The 22,630-nt window shown below is 48.1% G+C and overlaps 1 protein-coding gene across 1 annotated transcript; it reads right to left on the reverse strand.

The window, feature by feature from the left end:
• Nucleotides 1-1,980: 1,980 nt before the first annotated feature.
• RBM44 (RNA binding motif protein 44) lies at nucleotides 1,981-21,629 on the reverse strand. Its single transcript, XM_028510693.2, has 14 exons — nucleotides 21,484-21,629; nucleotides 16,762-18,359; nucleotides 16,419-16,477; nucleotides 15,094-15,270; nucleotides 14,434-14,617; nucleotides 14,318-14,340; nucleotides 14,099-14,183; nucleotides 12,707-12,821; nucleotides 11,913-12,032; nucleotides 9,784-9,863; nucleotides 9,605-9,675; nucleotides 6,533-6,818; nucleotides 2,241-2,389; nucleotides 1,981-2,104 (listed from the first exon to the last, which is right to left on the reverse strand). Exons 1-14 carry the CDS (start codon nucleotides 21,554-21,556, stop codon nucleotides 1,981-1,983), a joined length of 3,144 nt encoding a protein of 1,047 aa, XP_028366494.1. The 5' UTR covers nucleotides 21,557-21,629.
• Nucleotides 21,630-22,630: the final 1,001 nt, after the last annotated feature.

The following is a 22,630-nucleotide window of genomic DNA, read 5'->3' on the forward strand; positions in this document are numbered from 1 at the left end:
GTTGTTTGTGTAGACCAGTCCTACCCTCCCTTCATCACTGGACACTTCCCTCGCTCCCCCCTTGCAGCTGTGAGAACCACTACTGCGAGCACAGGGGCACGGACATCGGCTTGAGCCTCTGCTGTCGCGGTTCTTTCTCGGTCTGCACCTAGAAGTGGAGCTGCTGAATCGCACGGCAATTCCACGTTTAAAGCGACGAACCGCCACACCTCCTCCTGCAGCGGCCACACTATTTCACATTCCCACCAGCAATGCGCCGAGTTTCCAGTTTCTCCACAGTCTCAGCAATACTTTTTAATTTAAAAAGTAACAGCCAGCCTAATGGGTGGAAGTGGTGTCTCACCGCAGTTCTGATTGTGTTTCCCTAGTGACCAGTGATGGATACATTCATGTACTTATTGGTCACTTGTTCATCTTCGTTGGAAAAGTATCTATTTAAATCCTTTGCCCATTTCTTCTTTAAAGATTTTATTTGTTTTAGACGGGACAAGAGGGAGAAAGAGAGAGAAAAACATCAGTGTGTGGCTGCCCCTCACACGGCCCCCTACTGGGGACCGGGCCCGAAACCCAGGCACGTGCCCTGACTGGGAATCAAACTGGTGACCCTGTAAGTTCACGGGCCTGCGCGCAATCCACTCAGCCACCCCAGCTAGAGCCCTCTGCCCATTTTTAATTGGGTTGTTTCTGTGAAGTTGTACATTATTTCTTTATGTATTCTGGATACACCTACCATATCAGGTAGATGATTTACATTTTCTTCCAAACTGCGGGCTGCTTCTTCACTCTGTTGAAACTGTTCTTTGATGCACAATTCTGATGAAGTCACATTTATCTGTCTTTTCTCTTGTCTGTTTTTGTGCCATATCCAAGAAATAACTGCCAAATTCAGTGTTGTGGGGTGTTTCCTCTGTTTTCTTCTAAGAATTTTATAGTTTTACCTCTTATTTTTACGTCTTGATCCATTTTGAATTAGTTTTGTATGTGAGATAAGGTAAGGGGCCAACTTCAGCTTTTCATATGTTTTTCAGAATTGTTCTTTTAAAGCAATCCTCCCAAAGACAACACGCACCAGCTACCTCCGCTGTGCTACCGACTAGTAGGTGTGTGGACAGGGAGCTGCCACGGAAGCCCGGGGACTGCTGTCCTTAGAATGACCTGCCTGCAAGGTGGGCCCTTGGCTGGGGCCCAGGGAGGTGCCAGCCCGGCCCAGGAGTGGCTCGCTGTGCCAACACCGTGTAAGCAGCGTGGTCTGCGCCGAACAGTCGCCGTCCTCCTCAGAGTCTGGAACCGTGGTACGTGCTAAGCAGGGGCTACCGACCTGGCCAGCCCCCGGTGAGAAGAGGCACTCAGTCCCTAACGGGCTTCCCCGATGGACATTCCCTATGTGCGCCCCAACTCACTACCGGGGCAGACGGCACATCCTGTGTGACCCCACCGGGCGGGAACTCTCGGAAGCTTGTCCTGGGTCCTCCGGACAGCACCCCGTGAGCCCTTCTTTTGCTCATTTAGCTTGCACCCTTTCGCCTCCTTAAATCGTAGCCGTGGTTGTCACTATATCCTGAGTACCGTGAGTCCCCCCATGGACTCACTGAGCCTCAAGGGGTGGGACTGGGGACCTCCCGACAGCCATGTGAGTGGGCCACCTCAGAAGCAGACCCTGCTGTCTCAGTCCGCCGGTGACCAGAGCCTCGGCCAGCATCTGGACCGCAACACCGGGAGAGTCCCTCGGCTAACGCCACCCAGCTCAGCCACTTTTGGATCCCGATGTGCGAACTATGAGATGATAAACATCATTCAACTTAGTTAATTTGGGGGTAACTGATTTTGCATTAATGAACTAATATAGTATGTTTTTGTAATTTATATTATTTAAAATTTAATATTCTTTTTATTTGGAAAAATAAAATCAATACCTTAAAATTTTTAAGTAGCTAAATACAGAAGACATGACTGACTTACCACTTACTGGCTCCTCTGTTCCTAACTGGAAGTGGAGTTTTTCAACACAGATGACGTCATCTCCACGATGGTGTTAATGGACAAGCCATTCAGAAACCCTTTGTGACTCATCCTCACCGCCTGAAGGGCATCTATGATGCGGTCCCTGTGCAGAAGGAGAGCACACATGAGCAGCCTCCTCCTCCCCACAGCCTGTGCACGCTCCAACACGGCTGCAGCCCTGAACTGAGCTGCACTCCACACGCACTTCACGTCTGGTTAAACGCAGCCGCGGCCATCACCTGCAGACGTCGGGGTGCAGCTCAGCGAGCCTCCTCATGATCTTGGTGAAGCTGCGCAGGTTCAGCGTGTTTGGAGGCGTGAATCGCAAAGGCGTGTCAGGTAACGGTTTAGCAGATTCAATCTGTTTACAATTCTTCTTCTTGACACCCTAAATAGAGCATTTAAAAAATTTTATTTTTAAAGATTTTTACTTATTGTACTTTTTAGACAGAGGAGGAGGGAGGGGAGAGAGAAACATCAGTGTGTGGTTGCTCCTCACACGCCCCCTACCAGGGGGCCGGCCCGAGACCCAGGCGTGCGCCCTGACCGGGAGTGGAACTGTCACTCTGGTTTGCAGGCCCGCGCTCAGTCCATGGAGTCACACCAGCCAGGAAGTTTTCTTAAAATCAATAATCATTACATAGAGACAATCCAGCTTATCCAGTTAAAATACATTTTAAACTACAATTACAATAGTAAAATTGTAACAGTAATGGATAATAAAGATCACACATTGTGACATCAAAATCCCTAGGCCTTTACTGTGATTCTGGACTGCGGGTGCCAGCAGGGCGCCCCGAGCCGTGCCGGGGCCACGCACTAGGAAACGGCAGGCGTGCCTCCCCCCAGCGGGGGCAGGTGTCTGCAGCCACTGTGTCTGAGCCAGTCTCTCTCGACCGGGACTCCTCGTCTGAGCCGCGGAACACAGGCCTACTTGCTCGGGGCCCCAGGGACAGGGCACAACCGGCTCCTACAGACGGGGGAGAGGCCGGTCGTTATTCACGGCAGGTGTCCTAGGCCGAGGGCACGGGAGCTTAATTCTCTTACCCAGCGTGACAGAGAACCACTGGCTTACGTGGCCGTTACAAATGTCCTGCATCTTATTACCAAGTAAGCTCTGAGCACGAACTATACGTCTAGGACTGCACCCCACGTGTGGTGGGGGCGGCAAGGAGCAAAACCAGTGACACAAAACAGAGCCCTCTCCACTTATGGACCCTAGACTCCAACTGAAAAGACAAAATTTAAAAAAAAGCAACGAATGACTATTAACCAGGCGAGTGGGCTGTGAACTGTGCGGAACCACTGCAAGTCCCGTGAAACAGGATGTCCAGCTCATGCTCGCCGGGGGCCACGTCAGCCCCGTGGTGGCCTTCAAAGGGCCAAACGCAATTTCAACCCCTTAGCTGTTAAGGAGTAGTTCCATTTATACAGTCCTAAAGTTATCTCGGCCCCTTGAAGGCCACCACGAGGCTGATGTGGCCCCCAGCGAGCATGAGTTTGTCACCCTGCCATAAAAGTCCAACAAAGGAAGAACCAAGACTTTAAAGCCCAGATGAAAAATCCAGACAAGATACATGAAATATTAAATCTGTCACGTCAGAATGTTACATATTTTACTTATTTTACCTCCTTCACTAGATGTAAGCTCTACAGGAACACAGATTCTTGTCTGTTCTGGTCATTACTGCTTTCCTGACCCGTGCCTACAACAGTGTTCACACTTGGTATGTTATAATGGTTTGCTAAATAAATAAATGTTCAGGATGTGACAGTTCAAATGACAGCTGAACCAGAGAGGACGGCATTCCCATGAGAGCGCCAAGTGACTGGTAAATAGCAACGGCTACTACGTGCCACCGTGCCAAGTATACTCGCCACGCCACGCACAGTTCTGGAACCGCGCACGGCATCTGTGAAGGGGAGCCGCTGCCCCGCAGTGAGAAAAGGGAGCTCAGACACACAGTTTACGTAACTTGCTCAGTCATATGATGAGGGGCAGGGCTGGTTATGAATGTGTTATTCTTAACCATCACCTCTGCCTCTTATTGCAGACAATATTTTCCACATGAATAAATGCAATGAATAAATGTAGAGAATCCAAGAAAAAGGTGACGACAAACTGCTACAAAAAGCTGAGAGAACTTGAGAGAGCAGTGTAACAGGCTGTAGGGAACGGGGCCCTCCCTACCCGTGTCCTCTGAGCTGACGCGCTGCCACCCGGCCCGGGGTGCCCCGCTTACACGCACCGCCGCCCCGGTGGACTGAAGCGAGCGTGTGTTACCTGAACTAACAAACACCAGCACCACGGGCTGGGCCAGTCGAGTCCTGACTCAGGAATGAGGAGTGGAGACACAGAGCAAACGAGCTGCTAAATGAAAGAAGCGTGAAGTGAAAAATACTGCAGAGTTAAAATTCAGCAAAATAAAGCTCAACGGAGGAAAAGTCACGAGCAGACAGAGACCCTGTGTGCAGGGAGAGCAGCAGAACGGCGTGCACGGCGCTGCGGGGGCAAGAAACCTCACGCGCGAGGAGGGAGCAGCCGTGGTTCCTGGCCTCCAGTCGGGCCCCCGGGGAGCCCGCTGCCTCCTCCTGTCCTGCTGTGGACCGAGGCCACACACCAAACCTCACCTTACACACGAGTGTCACTGAGGGAACGAGTTCCAACACAGGCTGATCCAGTCTCAGGCCTGATGGTCAAAAAACAGGTCAATGGGGTAAAGACCAAGAAAAAAGTCACTAGTGACAATGAAAAAAGCGGCTAAAATAGAATTTGGGGGACTCAAATCCGGGCAAGTGTGGCAGTAGAACATGGGACAAGAAGGAGCAGCGACCTCAAGAGAACGAGAAGTGAAAACCCTGCTGGGAGGGGAAGGGCAGGGCGGAGGTCTGCCCGTGGGGGCGGGGTCACTGACAGTGCAGAGGGGGTGACTGGCACACGGGGCTGTGGGGGGACAGACTGGAGGGCACCATCAGAAGGGAAGTCAGAAGTCAGAAGGGGCTCCCCTTTGTCTTACCAACCAACATTTCCTTCATCCATTTATTAAAGAGGGGTTTGCTCTGACCAAAGATTAAAAATAATCCCAGTAAAAATCAAAGCAGGAGTTTTTGGTAGATACTGGCAAGCTGAATGATGAACTTTATACAGAGAGAGAGAGAGACCCAAAGAGCCGGAACAATTCTGAACCAGAACAAAGCTGGAAGGCTCACTCGGCCTGCTTTCAAGGCTCACTGTGGAGCCACGATCAAGACGGTGCGGTCCTGAAGGGAAGAAAGACAGACAGGCTGACGGAAGACAACAGACAAGTCTATAAACAGGCCCACAGAGAGAGAGCCGACTGATTTTTGTGGAAGTACAAAGATAATCTGTCTTTCCACAAGGATGCTGGAACAATTCCACATGTAAAACACACACACACACACACACACACACACAGGAAAGAATGACCTCCAGTCACACCTCACACATCGCATAAAAATGCACTCAAAATCTTTGTGATTGTGGGTTTCTTAGATATACCACTAAAAGCACAAGTTAGAAAAGAAAAAACCTGACAAATCGTACTTCATCAAAATTAAAAACTCCTGGTCTGATAAAGATACTATTAAACAAATGAAAAAACAAAGTACAGGCCAGTAACAAGCATTTGTAAGTCACATATCCATCTTAAAAAGCACTTACATTCAGAATAGAAAAAAATCTCAAAATCCTGTAATAAGAAACCCGATAAACGTGGTCAGAATAGGAACAGGAATGGGCCGCTGACACAACACGCACCAGTCTCAGATGCACTCAGGGAAGTGGAAGGAGCCAGACTAACAAGGCTCCATACTACGCCCCGTACGTGACGCGACGGAAAAGGTGAACACGTAAGAGCAGGAACCGGCAGAGCACAAGACCATGTTTTGGAAGGGACTTTCTGTCCCTTTACTGGTGGTTACATGTCTACACGTATTTGTGTAAACACATATGCACCAAGGAAGTGAACTTTACTGTATGGAAAATTAAAAAAGTGGATGGAACGCCTGTGTGACACCAGGCGTTTTGCTCAAGCCAGAGGGAGAAGAACAGAGCCATCAAGACCCTGGAGATAGATGACGCGTTGGGGGGAGCAGGGCGAGCGAGGCCGCTCCCCTGCTCACCCCGAGGCGCTGGGACGGGGGCACGTGCAGGAGGGGACCGCACCCCGTGCACGGCTCTGAGAGGAGGTCAGCCGTGATGAGGAGGGGGATGACGCGGCGCGGCGCGGCCCACAGGCACGGGGCACAGACACCGCACGGCGCTGGCAGAGCGCCTCCCTAGAGGAGGACGGGTGTCTCCGCAGCCGGGTCTGCCGAGACCCGCACGGCCCCGGGGGAGCCGGAGCTGAGCATGCAGCTCGTCAGGGGGCCCACGGCTAACATCACTCTGCTGAACGTTCTGGTTCCCACGCAAAGACCCCTGATTCTCCTGCCATCGCTCCACAGAGCTCCCGACTGCAATACGGCACCCACTGAGACCAGTTAGGGGGGGTCCACCAAGAAAACCAACCTGGTCGAAATGGAAAGATTCGCCGTCCTCCTCGGACCCCAGCTGCCTTGGCCTGGTTCTGGGCAATCTGGAAATACAGGAAGCTGAGCTGATTTCTTTGTTGATGCTTTTCTCCAAATTATTCAAACTAACTCTCCTTCCATTTTTGGAGGAAAGTGGTGATACATATTCTCCAGGACTTTTAACCAGTCGCACGTTTACTGGTTTGCCGTTTATTTCCATCCCATTCATTTCATTCACAGCAGACTTGGCGTCATTGTTTCTTTTAAAAGCGAGAGACGCGTATCTAGAATATAAAAGCAGAAAAAAGCATGTGATCTTAAAACACCTACTTTTAATAAATTTCAATCCAAACTACAAATAGGATCCTTTCTTAATTGGTACAGTTTTAATGTGTGAAATACACAGCTTTCATTTTTAGTGATAAAAGGATAAAGGTAACTTCCGGCCAAGATGGAGGCGTAGGTAGAAACCCTTCGCTTCCTCGCACAACCCAAAGGAGGATGACAGCCAATCCAAAGTCAACAAACAAGCAGAAGTGCCAGAAAACCAAACTGCACGGAACTCCGACAACCAAGGAATTAAAGAAACAGCCGACCAGACCAACCAGACCACTGAGACGGGCGGACGGAGAGAACCCGTGGAAAGGCGGTCTGCCGTGCGGGCAGGACCGGCTGAGCGGGAGACTGAGGCTCAGAGCGCACAGTGTGCACTACGGCGGGGTTCCCTCGGCGGGAGAAACTCCGTCTCACAGGAGAGTCCGTCCGCTGGAAAGTGGGCCAGAGCCGAGCGGGGAGCCGCACTGTTCCCTCCCTGAACCTTCCTCCCAGGCAGCGCCCCAGAGCGGCAGGGAGGGCGGCCCCCGCTGGTGACTACCTGAGTCCCCACCCCCTTACAACCTAACAGGTGCCCCGGGACAAAGAAATATGGTCCAAATGAAAGGACAGAGCAAAACTCCAGAAACAGAGCTAAGCAATGAGGAGACAGCCAACCTATGTGATAGAGTTTAAGGCCCTGGTAATCAAAATGCTCACGGAACTGATTGAGCTTGGTCACAAAATGAAAGAACAAATGAAAGACACCCAAAATGAAATAAAGCAAAATATTCAGGGGACCAACAGTGACAAGAAGAAAACCAGGACTCAAAGCAATGATTTGGAACAAAAGAAGAAATAAACATCCAACCAGAACAGAATGGAGAAACAAGAATCCAGAAGAATGAAGAGAGGCTGAGGAATCTCTGGACAACCTGAAACATTCCAACATCCGAATCCTAGGGGTGCCAGAAGGAGAACAGCAGCAAGAAATTGAAAACTTATTTGAAAAAATAATGAAGGAGAACTTCCCCAATCTGACAAAGGAAATAGACTTCCAGGAAGTCCAGGAAGCCCAGAAGAGTCCCAAAGAAGTTGGACACAAAGAGGAACACAGCAAGGCACCTCATAATTACATTACCCAAGATTAAAGAAAAGGAGAGAATCCTAGAAGCAACAAGAGAAAAGGAGACAGTTACTTACAAAGGAGTGCCCATAAGATTGTCAGCTGATTTCTCAAAAGAAATCTTGCAGGTAAGAAGGGGCTGGAAGTATTCCAAGTCATGAAAGGCAAGGACCTCCATCCAAGATTACTCTATCCAGCAAAGCTTTCATTTAGAATGGGAGGGCAGATAAAGTGCTTCCCAGATAAGGTCAAGTTAAAGGAGTTCTTTATCACCAAGCCCTTAGTATATGAAATGTTAAAGAGATTTATCTAAGAAATAGAAGATCAAAAATACAAACAATAAAATGACAACAAACTCACAACTATCAACAACTGGACCTAAAAGAAAAGACAAACAACGAAAAGGAAAGCTAAGCAAACAGCTAGGACAGGAACAGAATGAGAGAAATGGAGATCACGTGGAGGGAGTTCAGTGGGGAGGGGAAAGGAGGAATGGGGGGGAAGGTACAGGGAAGCAGCAGCATAATTGGTGGCATAAAATAGATGCAGAGAGGTCAAAAATGGTATAGGAAACAGAGGACTCAAACTTATATGTACAACCCATGGACAGGAACTAAGGTGGGGAATTCTGGAGGGTGGGGGGGGGTGCAGGGCGGAGGGGCGATAAAGGGGGATAAATTGGGAAAACTGTAATAGCCTAGTCAATAAAATGTATTTAAAAAAACAGTAAAGGTTTTCCACTGAACCCTTGCCATTGTTATTCGATACTTCTGAATGCTCTGGCCGTGTGGCAAACAGAAACCAGCAGCATCCACGTGACTGTGCTGCGGACACAGCTCAGGACCAAGGACGGAGCACGGGAGCACGACTGAGAAGTGACGATAAAACAGACCCAGCAGCACAACTCCCCGGGCACCCGCTCCGAGCCGGGCCCCACGCCCACCGCTGTGCTTGTTGAACCGACCCCAGGCTCAGAGCGCTGCTATGACGACGGCACAGGTGCTACTGCCCTTGCTTTCCAGGCAAAGGGCCTGCGGTACAGAAGGACGGAGCAGCTCGCCCAGAGTGGCCCAGCCAGCACGAGGGCTGGGAACTCCGCGGGCCGCACACTGCAGAGCCCCTTCTCTCAACAGCGCCCCGCGCCGCCGCCACCAAGCACGGTGGAGGGCACGCGAACCGGCAGCTGTGCTGTGTGCCCGGAGCACCACGGTAAGCAGCGCAGTGAGAGAGAGACTGGGTGAGGGACAGCGGCCGTTGTCCAGGTGGGGCCCGCCACTGGACAGGGAGCGCTCTCCCGGAGTCCCGGAGTGGTCCTGACTCAGTCACCACTTGGTTCGTGTCTAATACTGCACCTCTGGCACACAGCGGATACCCAGGGAACGCACACCTTTTTTTCTTAAAAAAGATTTTATTATTTTTAGAGAGGGGAAGGGAGGGAGAAAGAGAGAAAGAGAAGCACCAGCATGTGGCTGCCTCGCACGTGGCCCCTCACTGGGGACCTGGCCTGCAACCCAGGCACGTGCCCTGACTGGGAATGGACGGGGCAACCTTTTGTCTCAGAGGCCGGTCTCAGTCTGCTGAGCTGTGCCAGCCAGGGCTGACATGCACACTTACTGAATTTAGAAAACAAACCTGTAATTAGAAGAATCATACATGGAAATCTCAGAAAGTTGGTATTTCTGGAAATGATACCTTAAATCAGCCTAAAAGAAGAGAAATAAACGTTGTGAAAGGTAGAAAACAATAATCAAAATATAAATAAATACCTAATAGATCTAAAAGTGAAGCTCTGAAAATAAACCCTGGCATACCTCAGACACTGAAGGGCAGAGGCCGCCCACATGTACCAAGTAACTCTTCTCTCTGTGTAAGGGGTCGACATTCTTGATTTCTGCTTGCAAGGAAATACAATAAACAACAGAAGATAACCATTATTATATTGATATATTTTTAAATGTGAAAACTGATAAATATTTTTTATGATCATAAAGTTTATTATAAAGTCATGAGCAAATACCAGCACTAGCCTGAAGACCAAGAGCCTGGAGTATACTTTTAGGATTTCTGGGTCTTAAAAATATCTTAAAAATAAAGGTGGACTGGTTGGCATTAAGCTCCCTGTAGCTCAAAAGTGGACCACTGCCCAAACAGAGCCATGCAGTGCGTCCTGCCTGAGCCGGTGTCCTCGCCCTTCTCGGTCCAGAGAAGGTCTGAGATGCCGATCGCACACAGCACCCCGACCCACCCCGCTAATGCTGGCTGGGGCTCTTTCTGCATGTGCTCTGCTGGGGAAACCACACCCCCAAACCTCTGTGACAGGCAAGCATCAACAGCAGGTGTACGGCAGTGGCGCCGAAGAACACGGGGGAGGGGCGGGAACCTGACTCAGATCAGAGCACGTTTTCGGTGCAGTCTGAGGAGTCTGGTCTGCAATGAAAGGAGTCACTGTCCCAGCCTGCGCCTGACAGACACAGGGAGGGCACGCTGTCAGCGTGTGTGGAAGGAATTCTTACAGTGGCTCACATCTGTGGTCTGACAGTTCTTGTGGAAGAGGGACAATCACAAGTTTTATTTCCTTCACTGCATAACAACAATCTAACGCATACTGGGTGCTTCCCACATTCCAGGCAACACGCCAAGCACTTCCTACGCATCATCTCACGTGACGCGCACAGCCACCCTGTGAGGTACAGCTGTCACCGCCTCCACTTCCCGATGAGCGTCCTGAGGTCTCAGGAGCTGAGGTCACAGATCTAGTCAGTGGGGGTGCTAGAAAATTCAGACAGAACCCTTTGTCTCCAGGAGGTCACCCCCCTTCCCCCGTCATTAACTGACTCGGCTCTCGGCTGTCGGGTTCACGGGGTGCCGGGGGAGGAAACGGCCCGCAGCAGGGCGAGCAGGGAGCCAGCGGCCACGGCACAGCGGGAAGGGAAGTGAGCTGGGGTCCGGGGGCGGGCACGGCGCCCATCGCCTCAGCCCGGACCGGTTCAATACGAGGCTGTGTGCCCAGCACCGCGTGGGCCGAGGGCTGTGCCTGGTGCCCCGGAGAGGCAGCCAACAGAGCACAGAAACATCCCTGACCTCGCTGACTAACGCACGCATGAGTGTGGGACGGCAGTCAGTGTGCCGAGTGAGTAAATGCACGGCATGTGCTCAGGGACGTGGAGAAAAATGCAAGGAAGAGGAGTAGTTACGACAACAAAACGTGATGCTGCAATGCCACCATAAACTGTCCTCGTGTGTTAAGAATGGTAAAGGCTACTAACAGTGGTCCTTGTAGGCTGGACACACTTCAGGTACTTTTAATTTTCTTGTACTTTTATATTTTAGTTAAAAATCCTAATAAGCATTTATACAAACAGGAAAAATGAAGTCACTGTTGTTACGTGAGATACAAACCCACCCGAGCAAACAGGGGAACCCAGGCGGGAGCCTGGCACCAGAAACGACGGGAGCGCAGCGACTGCAGCGCCAGAGGGAGTCCCGCACCACAGGCAGCGCGGGCCGGGTGCCGTCCCGGGGAGAACCCTCCTGAAGCGGAGGGGCGCGGCTCTCACCGGCACGCCAGGGAGACGGGCAGTCCTGGCGGCCCCCCGCCCGCCGGCCGGGACGGGGCGGAGTGCGCACTCCCACACACTGCAGAGCTGAGGGCAAGAGGGCCCTGGCCCAGGCCTGGTGGCCCCGAGCACGGGAGAGGGTGCTGGGCCGCGACCTCCTAACTACGTCTCGGATTTATGCTCTCAGCAGATAGCTTTCTGAGAGAGAAATGAACATTTTAAATTGATTTTAAAGACTGACCTCCAAGTGGCCAGCTTTCTGACTTTCTACACTTACAAAGAAAAGCCATGAACCGTAATCAAGCACTACAACAGCTCAGCCGCCCCAGCACCGGAGGGGACAGTGAGCGCTCTGTGGAAACGAGTAAGCGTCGGGGACCCACCGGGCGCGCACTCCAGGCCCCGTCTGGCCTGCTCCGTCCGGCTGTCTCCCGAGCAGTCGGCTCCCGCCAGGCTCTCTCTAGCATCGAACCAGTCCTCACTCACGTCTTGATTTCTGCAATCTGAAAATGGACCGTGAATGGCTATGAACTCTGCACATCTACCCCTGTGAGAAGTTACCCGAAAGCTTCTCAAAACGAATCGGCACAGTGACAATGACTCATTTTATGTACACATGTACAAGTACGTATCAGCAAAACAGGAGCACCGAGCACCAAGGCTCTGAGGGGTTTTCGGCAGCCGAGGGGCACGTGCTCTTCCGTCTGCTCCCCGAGCTGCCTGCCGCCAGAGACGCCTGCGCTGTCTTTCCACGCAGACTCCTGGCAGGTGTCTTTGAAAGGCTTGCTTAAGCGGTACTGCAGCTTTTTACGTCTTTAAAAGTTTCTTTGTGATCTTTTTGGAACGATCACAATCTTGTTTCACACCCCTTTTCACAGAGGACAAAATAAAAACATTACAATTTACAGAGTTACAAATTGGACAGCAGAATTTTCAGACTGGAAAAGATGAACCAGAAGAGTAAATGTCTGTATTATTATTAGGCATCATCAGATAGAGTATTAGGTAGCCTTAAAAATGTCAACTACATGGTAAGTAAAGTATTTTTATCATTTATAATCAGAATGATGCCATTCAATTAAACATATTTATTTTAATATAACGAATAAGCACCAGAGATATTTTAAACCTTACTGCTCTATGGTGATGACATAAGACAACATATTTTTACACTGACCTTTGTCATCAAGTTTCAGTTGACTGAAGTATCCATCTATATCGCCATTTTTTAAACCGTCTTCCTTGGGTGAGGTGCTTTGATTAGGATGACTGTTATCAGATAATAAAGACACCTGGGGATTAAAATAAAAACAGTGACCACGACTAAGGACCAGCAACTGCGGTGCTCCTTCTCCGTGGCGGTCCCCGAATCAGCCCCGCCCCGATGAAGGCTCAGAGCCAAGCCGTTCTCCGGAGTCACCGGGGAGCGTGCTGAAGCTGAGCGCCTCACCGCTGAGTCCGTCCCACCACCAGCAAGAGCGAGGGCTCCAACGGACCCCGTCTGTGTGCAGGGACGGGATGCCGCACCAGCCCCCACCACTCAGCCGAGTGTGGCACGCACACTAGAAGTAGTTCAGATGATTTTCGGACGTATGCATCTAAGTATTTCTCATTTTAACATTTATTAGTCATGTGGTTAATGTGGCTTCCGCATGTCTTACATACATGGGAAGTAATATCACATTTCCAAATGTAACAGTAAATAAGCTACTCTTCACACGTTAGTTCATTTAAAAAGGAGATTGTTTAAAGAGTACAACGCAAGTAATGTTACAGGTAACACATGGCTATGAAAACGGTGACAATGGCACGTAAGTAGCTAAAAGTAAGACACGTTACACCACATACTACACTGGCTTTCACACATAACCTGTTGATGAGACAGGTTATTAAAATAAAATCCCAACTTAAAATACTGTCTTATAGTCAAAATTTAGATTATAAATTATGTATATCTACATCTTGTACTCTTAAAAATAAGCAGGTTATATCGCTGCTACTGTCACAATGAGGAAACGAACTCTCTAGAACATTAACGCCAACTATGTAAGAAATGTGAGGATATCAGTATCTGTTTTTAGATCTGTTGACTCTTTGTGCATAATGGAGATGAGTAGAACAATGGAATACAAACAGCTAGAGTAATTTACTTTTAATCATTTGTTAATATTATAAAGGAATATAAATCAATCAAGCATTTCACTTTTGTCCTTGGAATGCATCTAAGTACATAAGACTACCCAAAAAATATAACCTCAGAGTGAAACTAGAGTCAGAAAGTAGAAATGAACTCTGGTTGCCCTGCTCCACCGCCTCACTTGATAATGAAATGTAATTTATCATTCGATGTCACTTCACAATCTGTAGAGTGACAAACGTTTCAGACCCCGAGAGGTCAAGAAACCCTCTGTTCCTTCTCATCAGTAGCGGCCCGGCCCTCCGACAGGAGCACACAGAGTAAGCCGGCTGAGTGCAAACAAGGATGTGAGAACTTCCGCAAATCACAGTTTCCTTCGCATGAGCCATAAAATCAAAGATTCTACACTGATGAACTACGTAAGAAACTCACTTGAGAGAGCGTCTTTTTCAGGCTTGAGGAAACATCAACATCACATATTATCTGATTATCTAGTTCGGAATCTGCTCCTGAAAAGCTAAACAGATAAACGTTTCATTAAAGAATTTGTCAATTTTCTAAATAAGGACCAAACCAGAAAATTTAAAATTAACTAAATTAAGCAATTTTTAATATCAAATGAAGCCTAGATTAGATGAAACCATAACTTACACATGTGATTCTTTTTTCATTAGCTGGAAAGACAGAAAACGGAAAAAAAATCATTCAGTTTAAAATGTTTTGTTTAACTAAAGTAAACATTTTACTTCTAAGACGCAGACGCGTACCCTGGCAGCGAAAGCGGAGAAGGCAGACAACAACTTCGACTCCACGGACAGCGGGGGCAGCTCTTCCAGGGGGACGCCCTTGTTTATCTTCTCCTTCAGGCTCACGTACCTCACTTTCAGGTCCCCCAGCACGGACAGCAGTGCCGATCCCAGCTCCTTGTGCACGGAACTCGCCGATAAATCCCTGTCCAAAAGTTAAGTTCACAAAACCGATTTAAGCTGAAGTTATCCATTTAACACTAATACTGTATTATATATTTGGTTCTATCAAATCTTTAAACTTTTCTCTTTTAAATACTCGGCGAGTATTTAACCGGTTAAGAAACTTAACCGCAGAAAATACGTGTTCCTAGAAGCAGTACCAGCAACCCTCAGTACACAGGCCAGAGAGAATGTGACGGATGTCATGTGAAACCTGCAACTGACTGCATCTGAACTTGGACTTGGTAAGAAACACCAAATTTATCTTTTTACTGGATTCATCATCCCAACATACACTGTTGTCTCTCCATGAGATTCTAATGTATTACTTCTTAAACTCTAGTTACAATCTGCCCCTCGTCTTGCCCTTTGGTTATGAAAATCAAACACATTTTCTAGAGTGAGGGTAAAACTGGCGGCACGTTCCCGAGGTGACAGAGGTTTGAAGCCGGCCACCACCTGCTGAGCCCTTCCCTGTCCTCCATCACGAGCCTGTAGATTTCACTGCAGTGGCGATGGCACAGCTGGTAGTGGACGTTTAAAAGCTGCAACTCCGCTTTGACGGCTCTCTGCATTATTTTCTGGCAGCACTTGGACGGCAAATTCTTCTCCCTGTCTTTAGAAAGTTGAGGTTCCCTTTAAAATAAAAGAACAGGTTTGGTTAAGACACCAAGTATTTTTGTGTTACTGATGTACCTCAAAAAACAGTTTTAAGTTTCTTCCACTTACTCGTTGAGCTAAAGCCAACCTTCACTAAACACGGAAGGGGTGTAGAAGCACACCACAGTCCCAGAAAACAAGGGTAGTAAGGGTCAAAGCTAATACAGCCCTTTCAGACCTCAAGGAAGTAAACGATTCTCGAATTCATACTTTATGAAAAAGGGATTCCGAAGTCAAGTACTGACTTCATCCAGAATCAATAGGTTTTCAACCTAAATCCAGCTCTGTCCAACATTTTTAAAGGTTATGAGCATTCTGGATGGAACTGTTCTTAAATGTGTTTTACTTTTAAATAGCAAATAGATATCACAGACATTTTTCTTAATAATCAAGGGTCATTATTATAAGCAAACATTTTGCTGTTATTCTATCAAAAAGCCCCAAATCTCTACATTTCCTGAAATACTAACAGTTCTTGCTGCTAGTTGCCACGTTTCGTTGTTCTCAACGCTTCTGGGCCAGGAAAGCACCTCTTAACCTTACAGGGCCGAACACCAAATCAAACTCAGAAGACAGGAGGACAAATGATGGGAAAAGTAAATGACCTCAGAGAAGGAAACCTAATTTGGCTTCTCAGAAGCTTCCCCTTCCTCCCTCCCCTATCCACCTCCTGATTCTCCTTTGTGTTGTCAATTATAAGGGTATCTAATGAATGCAAAGTAAATTATACAATAAATTAAAATCAAGATTAAAGTATCCCAGTGAAAGTGGCTATTTACTTCTTCATGTACACGACATTCTCCAAAAATGCTATTTTGTTGTGGTCTATAGGGGATCAAATGAAAGAAAATGGACTAACTCAATCACTCTGGTTTGGGCTGAAGAAAGACGCCATGAGTTTCTCAAGGAATTACTGAGACTGGAATCTCAGCGAGTGAAAAAGCGTTACTGTTCTCTATTGCCCTGACACTTGTTTTGTTTGAAGGCAAATCACTGAAGCAGACGATCTCTTAAGGCCCTGCTTTAAGTTTAAGCTGCTCGTCTATGTGGCTGTGTGCCCTACAACAGGCAAATCACTACTCTAATCCCCCATGTGTATCTGCAAGCTTGCATATCTAATTTACCTCTCAGGATGTTTCTTTAATTCTGTAATAGCAAGTGTTTTTCTTAATTCCAGGGAATCCTGCAAACATGATTTAAAATCCGATTAGAAACATATGCCCAACACCACACCCTCCCCCTGCGCCTCCAACCTGGCAGGATGTGAAGCCCAGGTCCCAGAGGACCTGGTGGCAACAGCAGCCACCAGGAGAGGACAGGGCTGGCACAGCCTATGTGCCTTTCCCCTCCGCCCGGCACTTTCTCACAAGTGTCTCAGGAACCCCTGCTAGAATCCGACTTACATTAACATACACTGCCCCTTTATAAGGCCAAATAAAATTCCATTATTAATCGTGCTGGTTTTACCTTATTTAGAAAATTTCCACCGGGCTTTACACTGTCAACTGAGAAGGCTTTTCCCAGGGGCCCTTTCATCACGGCCACCTGGGTGTCCTCACTGCCTGGACAGTAGGACCAGTCTGTGTTGCAGGCCACGCTTCGGTGCCTTCCCTTCTGACACTCGCCGGGGCGCCTTTTGTTCATCATCGTTATCTCCGTGTTGCTGGACGTGGACACCACGGAAGGCCTGGCCGTCGTTGCGCGGCTGGTCGTGAAGCAGGCCCTGAAGTCGGAGCTCACGTCCGCTGTCTGGTTGACGGTGAGAGCGCGCCGCAGTGACCCTGTCACGGGGTCAGGACGCGCTCCTTCCACACCGAGGAGGGACGCCTGGTCGGCAGCACTGCCGGCAGCACCTTCTAGGGAGCCGTCTTCTTCTACGTCCTGAGCATCTGTGCCCCCAGTCCTGGGCGGGGGAGGAGACCCCGGGGCTGAGTGAGGGGTGCCTGGCAGGCTCATGTAGGACGAACGTTCACAGGCGGAAAGTGCTGAGTCGTCACACAGGGAACAGGAAGTCTGGCTACCTTGATAGGGTTGTGGGACTGTCTCCGAAGCTTTGTCCCGTGGCAACATGCTAGGATTTTCAAGGTGTTGTAACATTTTGTTCTCAACAGTTATATTTCCACAAAAGTCTTTAGTTTCAGTTACTTGAGATTTAATTTTGCCAGTGTAAATTTTAGTTTTCAATGCTTGTTGAGGGTTTAAGAAACTGCTGTTAGACCGAGACTCTTGGTTCTCAGGAGGGCTACTGCTTAGTACAATTTCATCGAACACTGTGCGGCGCATTAAACTCGTCTCTTGTTCCCGACGCTTCTCATGCTTTGGTTTATGGTGCTCGCTCAGTGCAACAGAATTCTGAAATTTGGAGACATGAGGTGAATCTTCTTGTCCATAAACATCAACTGAACCTAAAGAGATGCCAGAGCTCCTTTCTAACCTAGCACGATCAGCTTCCGGACTGCCAGCGTGTTTACCTTCACAACCTGGATCCATTAGCCCGACCACTTCCAGATCGGATACACTTGACGTTTTTGCTCTGTCAAAAGAGAAATGGCTGCTCAGGTATTCCTGCTCTTCCTCACTGTGGTACTCCTGCTGCGAGGTTTCATCCCCGCCGTGCTTCTGCGCCTCTTCAGCAGTTTCTTTATCGTCGTCATCTGAAATCTGGTAGCTTCCTTCTAAGTCAAGAATCTTACTATGTTCCAAAACATCAAAAAACAACTCCTCTCTTTCCTGCATTTCAGAAGCTAATTCTGAATTTAACAGAACATTTTCATTCCTTAGTTTTGACTCCGCATAAGGGACAGAGTATGTTTCATTCAAGAACACACAGTCGACACTGTCTGCAAACTCCCGTGACCCAGGGCACGCGCGCTCCAGGCTGGCGCCTGCAGCTGCAGGAGGAGACGGCTGCAGCGGCTCTGCTTGGTCAGTACTGCTCATGTCTCTGTCGTCAGCAATTTCATCTTGTGCCAAGGAATCCCAGTCGTCATCACGAAAAGTCAATTTGGCTTCCTTATAAGCACTGGAAGATGACAAATTTCCTTTCTTAGGATTAGAAGGCCCATCTGAGTTGGGGAAAAAAAGGATAAAAATGTTAACAGCAGGGACATTACAGGTTCTAAACAGCAGTAAAGGACTCAGATGTGTTCTGGTCCAAGTTCTTCCCAAAGCAGAAATACCTTCACATTACCCCCGAAAATACCCCTGGTGGTTGCCACGATGGACTGATTTGTGTCTCCCCCAAGACTCCCATGTGGGAGCCCGAACTCCCTGCGTGACAGTAACTGGAGATGGGGCCTTTGGGGAGGCAGTCAGGGCTAGATGAGGCCACGGACACGGGCCCTCAAGATGGGGCAAGTGCCAGAGAGCTTGCTCTCTCTCCCCACCCTGTGAGGAGGACACTGCAAGGCGCCATCCACAGGCCTGGCAGAGAGCCCTTACCAAAACCCGACCGCACGGCACCCTGACTCAGACTTCCAGCCCCCAGAGCTGTAAAACCGAAGTGTCTGCTGTTTAAGCCCTGCAGTCTGCGGCCTTTTGTTATGGTGGTCCCAGCTACGACAGTGGCCACAGTTCTTCTCGAACTCCTTCAGTGGCAAGGAGTACCCGAGTGCCTGCTAGCTCCAGCTGTAGGCCTGCAGAAGCAAAGAGGGCATGTGTGGTGCACCCGAATACACGCGGCTCCCATAAGGGTCACAAATAGGAAAAGCAAACACAAATGTGATACAGGTAACGAGTTTTGACAGAGCTGTGATGATGAGCAAGTCAATGCTTGAGAGGAAAGGAGAGGCAATTTTTGAATAAACCTTACATTTCAAAAGTGTTTTGAGACACAAGAGTCACCCTAGGTGACTCAAACAGCACCTACAAAGTTAGCTGTGTGGAAGAACGTGGCATCTCCAGGACACCACCAGCCACTGTGTCTGGAGTAGAACAGCTCTATGGGAATGACCACACTGCGAACAGCACAAGGGCCTGTAGTGACGTGCTAAGGGGTCTGGCTCTTATTCCGAGGCTTCGGAAGACAGAGGTTAGACGCCGGGAGCCACAGGAAGAGCGGAGGCGTGAGGGGCGGACTGGAAGCAGTCAGACTAAGCGTGCAGACGTGGGACCGAGGAAGGCCCTGGTCTAGCAGCTCCATAACCGCCAAGACTTGGTGGCCGGTTAGAAATGGTGGAGAAGGGGGAGAAGATTAGTGGCTATATCTGAGAGCTGCTAATATTGATATGTTTATATAAGTATAATATATAAAAATATATTTTAACATATATACATATATATGTATTTTTTTGCCCAAGAACACAGTCAGAAACAAGTTTTATATCAAGATCCAGGAGACAGGACCTGTCTGGATAGCTCAGTTGGTTAGAGCATCATCCCAATACACCAAAGTTGTAGGTTCGATCCTTGGTCAGGGCACATACAATGCCCTAAATCAACCAATGAATGTATAAATAAGTGGAACAACAGGCATTTCTAAAATAAAGATCCAGTAAACAACACATATATGTGTGTGAATAAGTGAAACAAATTTCACAAGACAGTAACTACTCCGACGACGTACAGTGCATTCTGGCATTTTCTGGTCTATTCATTTTATTACAGAAAAGCTGATCTCAATCAGCTAAGCTGGTTTCACGACTCACCAGTGGGCCACTGCCTGCTTAAGCCGTGCTCTAACGTCATGGCAAGGGCTGTGACTTGGGTTTACAGTTGAATGGGAATACCCGGAGCTACAGAAGAGGGCCTTTCTGAAGAGGAGCGGGTTTAGAAGAGAGGGGGGAAGCAAGCGGGGAGGGGCAGAGGATGATGAGATCCTCTAGGCACGTGGAGTTTGAGGTTAGCAACAGAATGCCTGGATTCCAATTCCAATACAGCTGTTTTCAACCACTGTGCCCCAAGAATTTTTAGAACATGCAATACCTGACTATTTAGTCAGGGCACTGACCTGCTTTCCCTTAAACTTTCAAATAAAAAAATGACAACAGCCAACAGAGCATTAACCTGTCTTAAACCATAAATCCACAGAACATAACAGAGATGCCAACTTATTGGTCATGCCTCAAAATAAGGTTGCATCTGATTGGTTAATCTCTAATACCAGAAATCCTCATATATATATGTATAGGCACCTCAATTTTTAAAAAGTCACTTTGGAACAAAAAGGGTAATTACTATTATTATTTTTTTGTAAATCAATCAAAATTATGCCTATTTTTTGTCAGATTGGCAAAAATACTTTTTCTGCTGCAACACTTCAGTAATCAGTGTGTGTGTGCTGTGAGTGACAAGGCTGAACAGGGCTGCTCTAACAAGCTGCTGGAAGTGGGGTGGAGCTAAGGAGAGCAGCATGAGCTTCAGTTACAAGCTCATGGGCTGACTGCATTTTTCTTAGAGGTTTGTACAGGTGTTCATTTTATGTTGTGGGTACTAGTTCTTTGTTTTTCTTATTTATAATATGTGACTTTTTCCTAGTTTATTGCTTATCTTTTACTTTTTGTACTATCATACTGGGGTTTTTACAGTTATTTAGTTAAATGGATCAGCCTTTTCTAAGTCTGTCTCTGTGGCCTTTCCCACCACACAATTACAAATTATTCTTTTATAACTTATTCCATGTACTGTGCCTCACACCCTTTCTATACTATGTAAATTTTTTTCCTATCATAAGGCAGTAATCTAACTTATTTTACCCCCAAAATGTATGGTCAATTATATTAATTCCATTTGTGGAATAATCCATTACTTCCCTTCTCACTTAAAATAGCATTAAATTTTTTTCTGAAGTTCACTTAATAGTTTAAGCCACAATCAATTATAAGCAAATAAAATTTAGTCATCTTGCTTTTCCTGCTGTTTATTTTTTCTTCTACCATTACTACAGAAAAGGAAATTTGGAGGTGTGAAGACAAACTACATTTAACTTGGGAGGCAGAGGTCAACCTGCCCACTTTCCACTTAAGACAACGGCACCTGCCAGCAGTTCCCCAAGGCGTGCCTGGGTGGAAATGTTCTCCTCTGGTTCCCCTTCTCTTCCCTAAATCTTCCATTTCCCCGCAAGGTCCTATGTTGGCTGCCCATATTCACAAAATCCCCTGAGCAGCAGCACTGGACGGGGAGCTGTCTAGTCCAACTCCATTCAGCACTTCTCTCTCCACCTAGAACAGCGCCGCCTGGCCTGCCCCTTACCTCTGCGGACGCTTCCTCCATCGCTGCGGGCGCCGCTACCAGACGCTGCCCCCACCACTGCAGTGGCCTGCATCTCTTAAGAATGTATATTCTAGAAAAGGTATAAATATTGAACTATTATTACATTCAGAATTACATTAAAATATTGGAAAAACAAGAATTTGACAAAGTGGCAATTACAGTCCAAGATTCTAATGTAAGAGAACTAATAAACAAAATTGGTAGAAGATTTGAATAACTTTTTAAAAGCATGAATTGACTACCACATACAGCTGTACTATTGTATTTGAACACCCAAGACATAGCCTTTTCAAATTTCCAAGGAACATTGAAGAAAAAAAAATACACAATATATTTGGCCACCAAAAAATATCACACCCCAATCAAAAATGTTTCTAAAACAAACCATAGACTTACCAACAGCCAATGACGTGGCACACCCATACCTTTCAGCAATGAAAAGGAACAAACCACTGGCACACGTGACTTTGTGGATTAATTTCAAAAGCAGAAAGCCAGACAAGAGACCGCCTTATTTTACGGAGTGCGCCCATCTAAAGGAGTGCACAGAAGAGCCAATTTACGGAGACCGACAGTAGATTAGAGCGTGCCTGGGGCAGGGTACGGGACGAGAGGACACTGGGAATGGGCACAAGGGATCTCGTTGGAGGGACGAACTTGTTCTAGCACATTCCATGTGATGGCCGCATGACTTGATAAAGTTACTAAAACTACACTGTACCTCAATAAAAGTGTTTGAAAAATTAAGGATGGCCCTCCGAACCCGGCTGCCACATGAGGGAGCCTAAGCTGGGTACCTGAGCTGGGCCTGGCGATCCCAGCGGCCACCCTGAGGTCTGTCAGGGTTGCTGCTGTGCGAGGCCGTGAGGCCCCGCCCAGGGGCGGGCGGAAGCCTAGGCTGGGACAGGGCGCATCACTGGGCGCAGTGTTTGCTGGGTGGGCTGGGACCCTCTCTTCCATCCCCTCCAAGACCTTCCGGGTCTCTCCCTAGAGGGCATCTGGGCAGAGCCTGGGGGCACGCTGCTGCTCCTGGTGGAGAGTCTGCGGGAATCACGACCCTGCAGCGCCGACCCCCCGCCTGGCTGCAAGCAGGGGTCTGGGTGAGGGCTTCAAGGCAAAGGCCTGT

The sequence above is a fragment of the Phyllostomus discolor genome, chromosome 4 (genome assembly GCF_004126475.2).
Source record: "Phyllostomus discolor isolate MPI-MPIP mPhyDis1 chromosome 4, mPhyDis1.pri.v3, whole genome shotgun sequence".
NCBI classification, from domain to species: Eukaryota; Metazoa; Chordata; class Mammalia; order Chiroptera; family Phyllostomidae; genus Phyllostomus; species Phyllostomus discolor.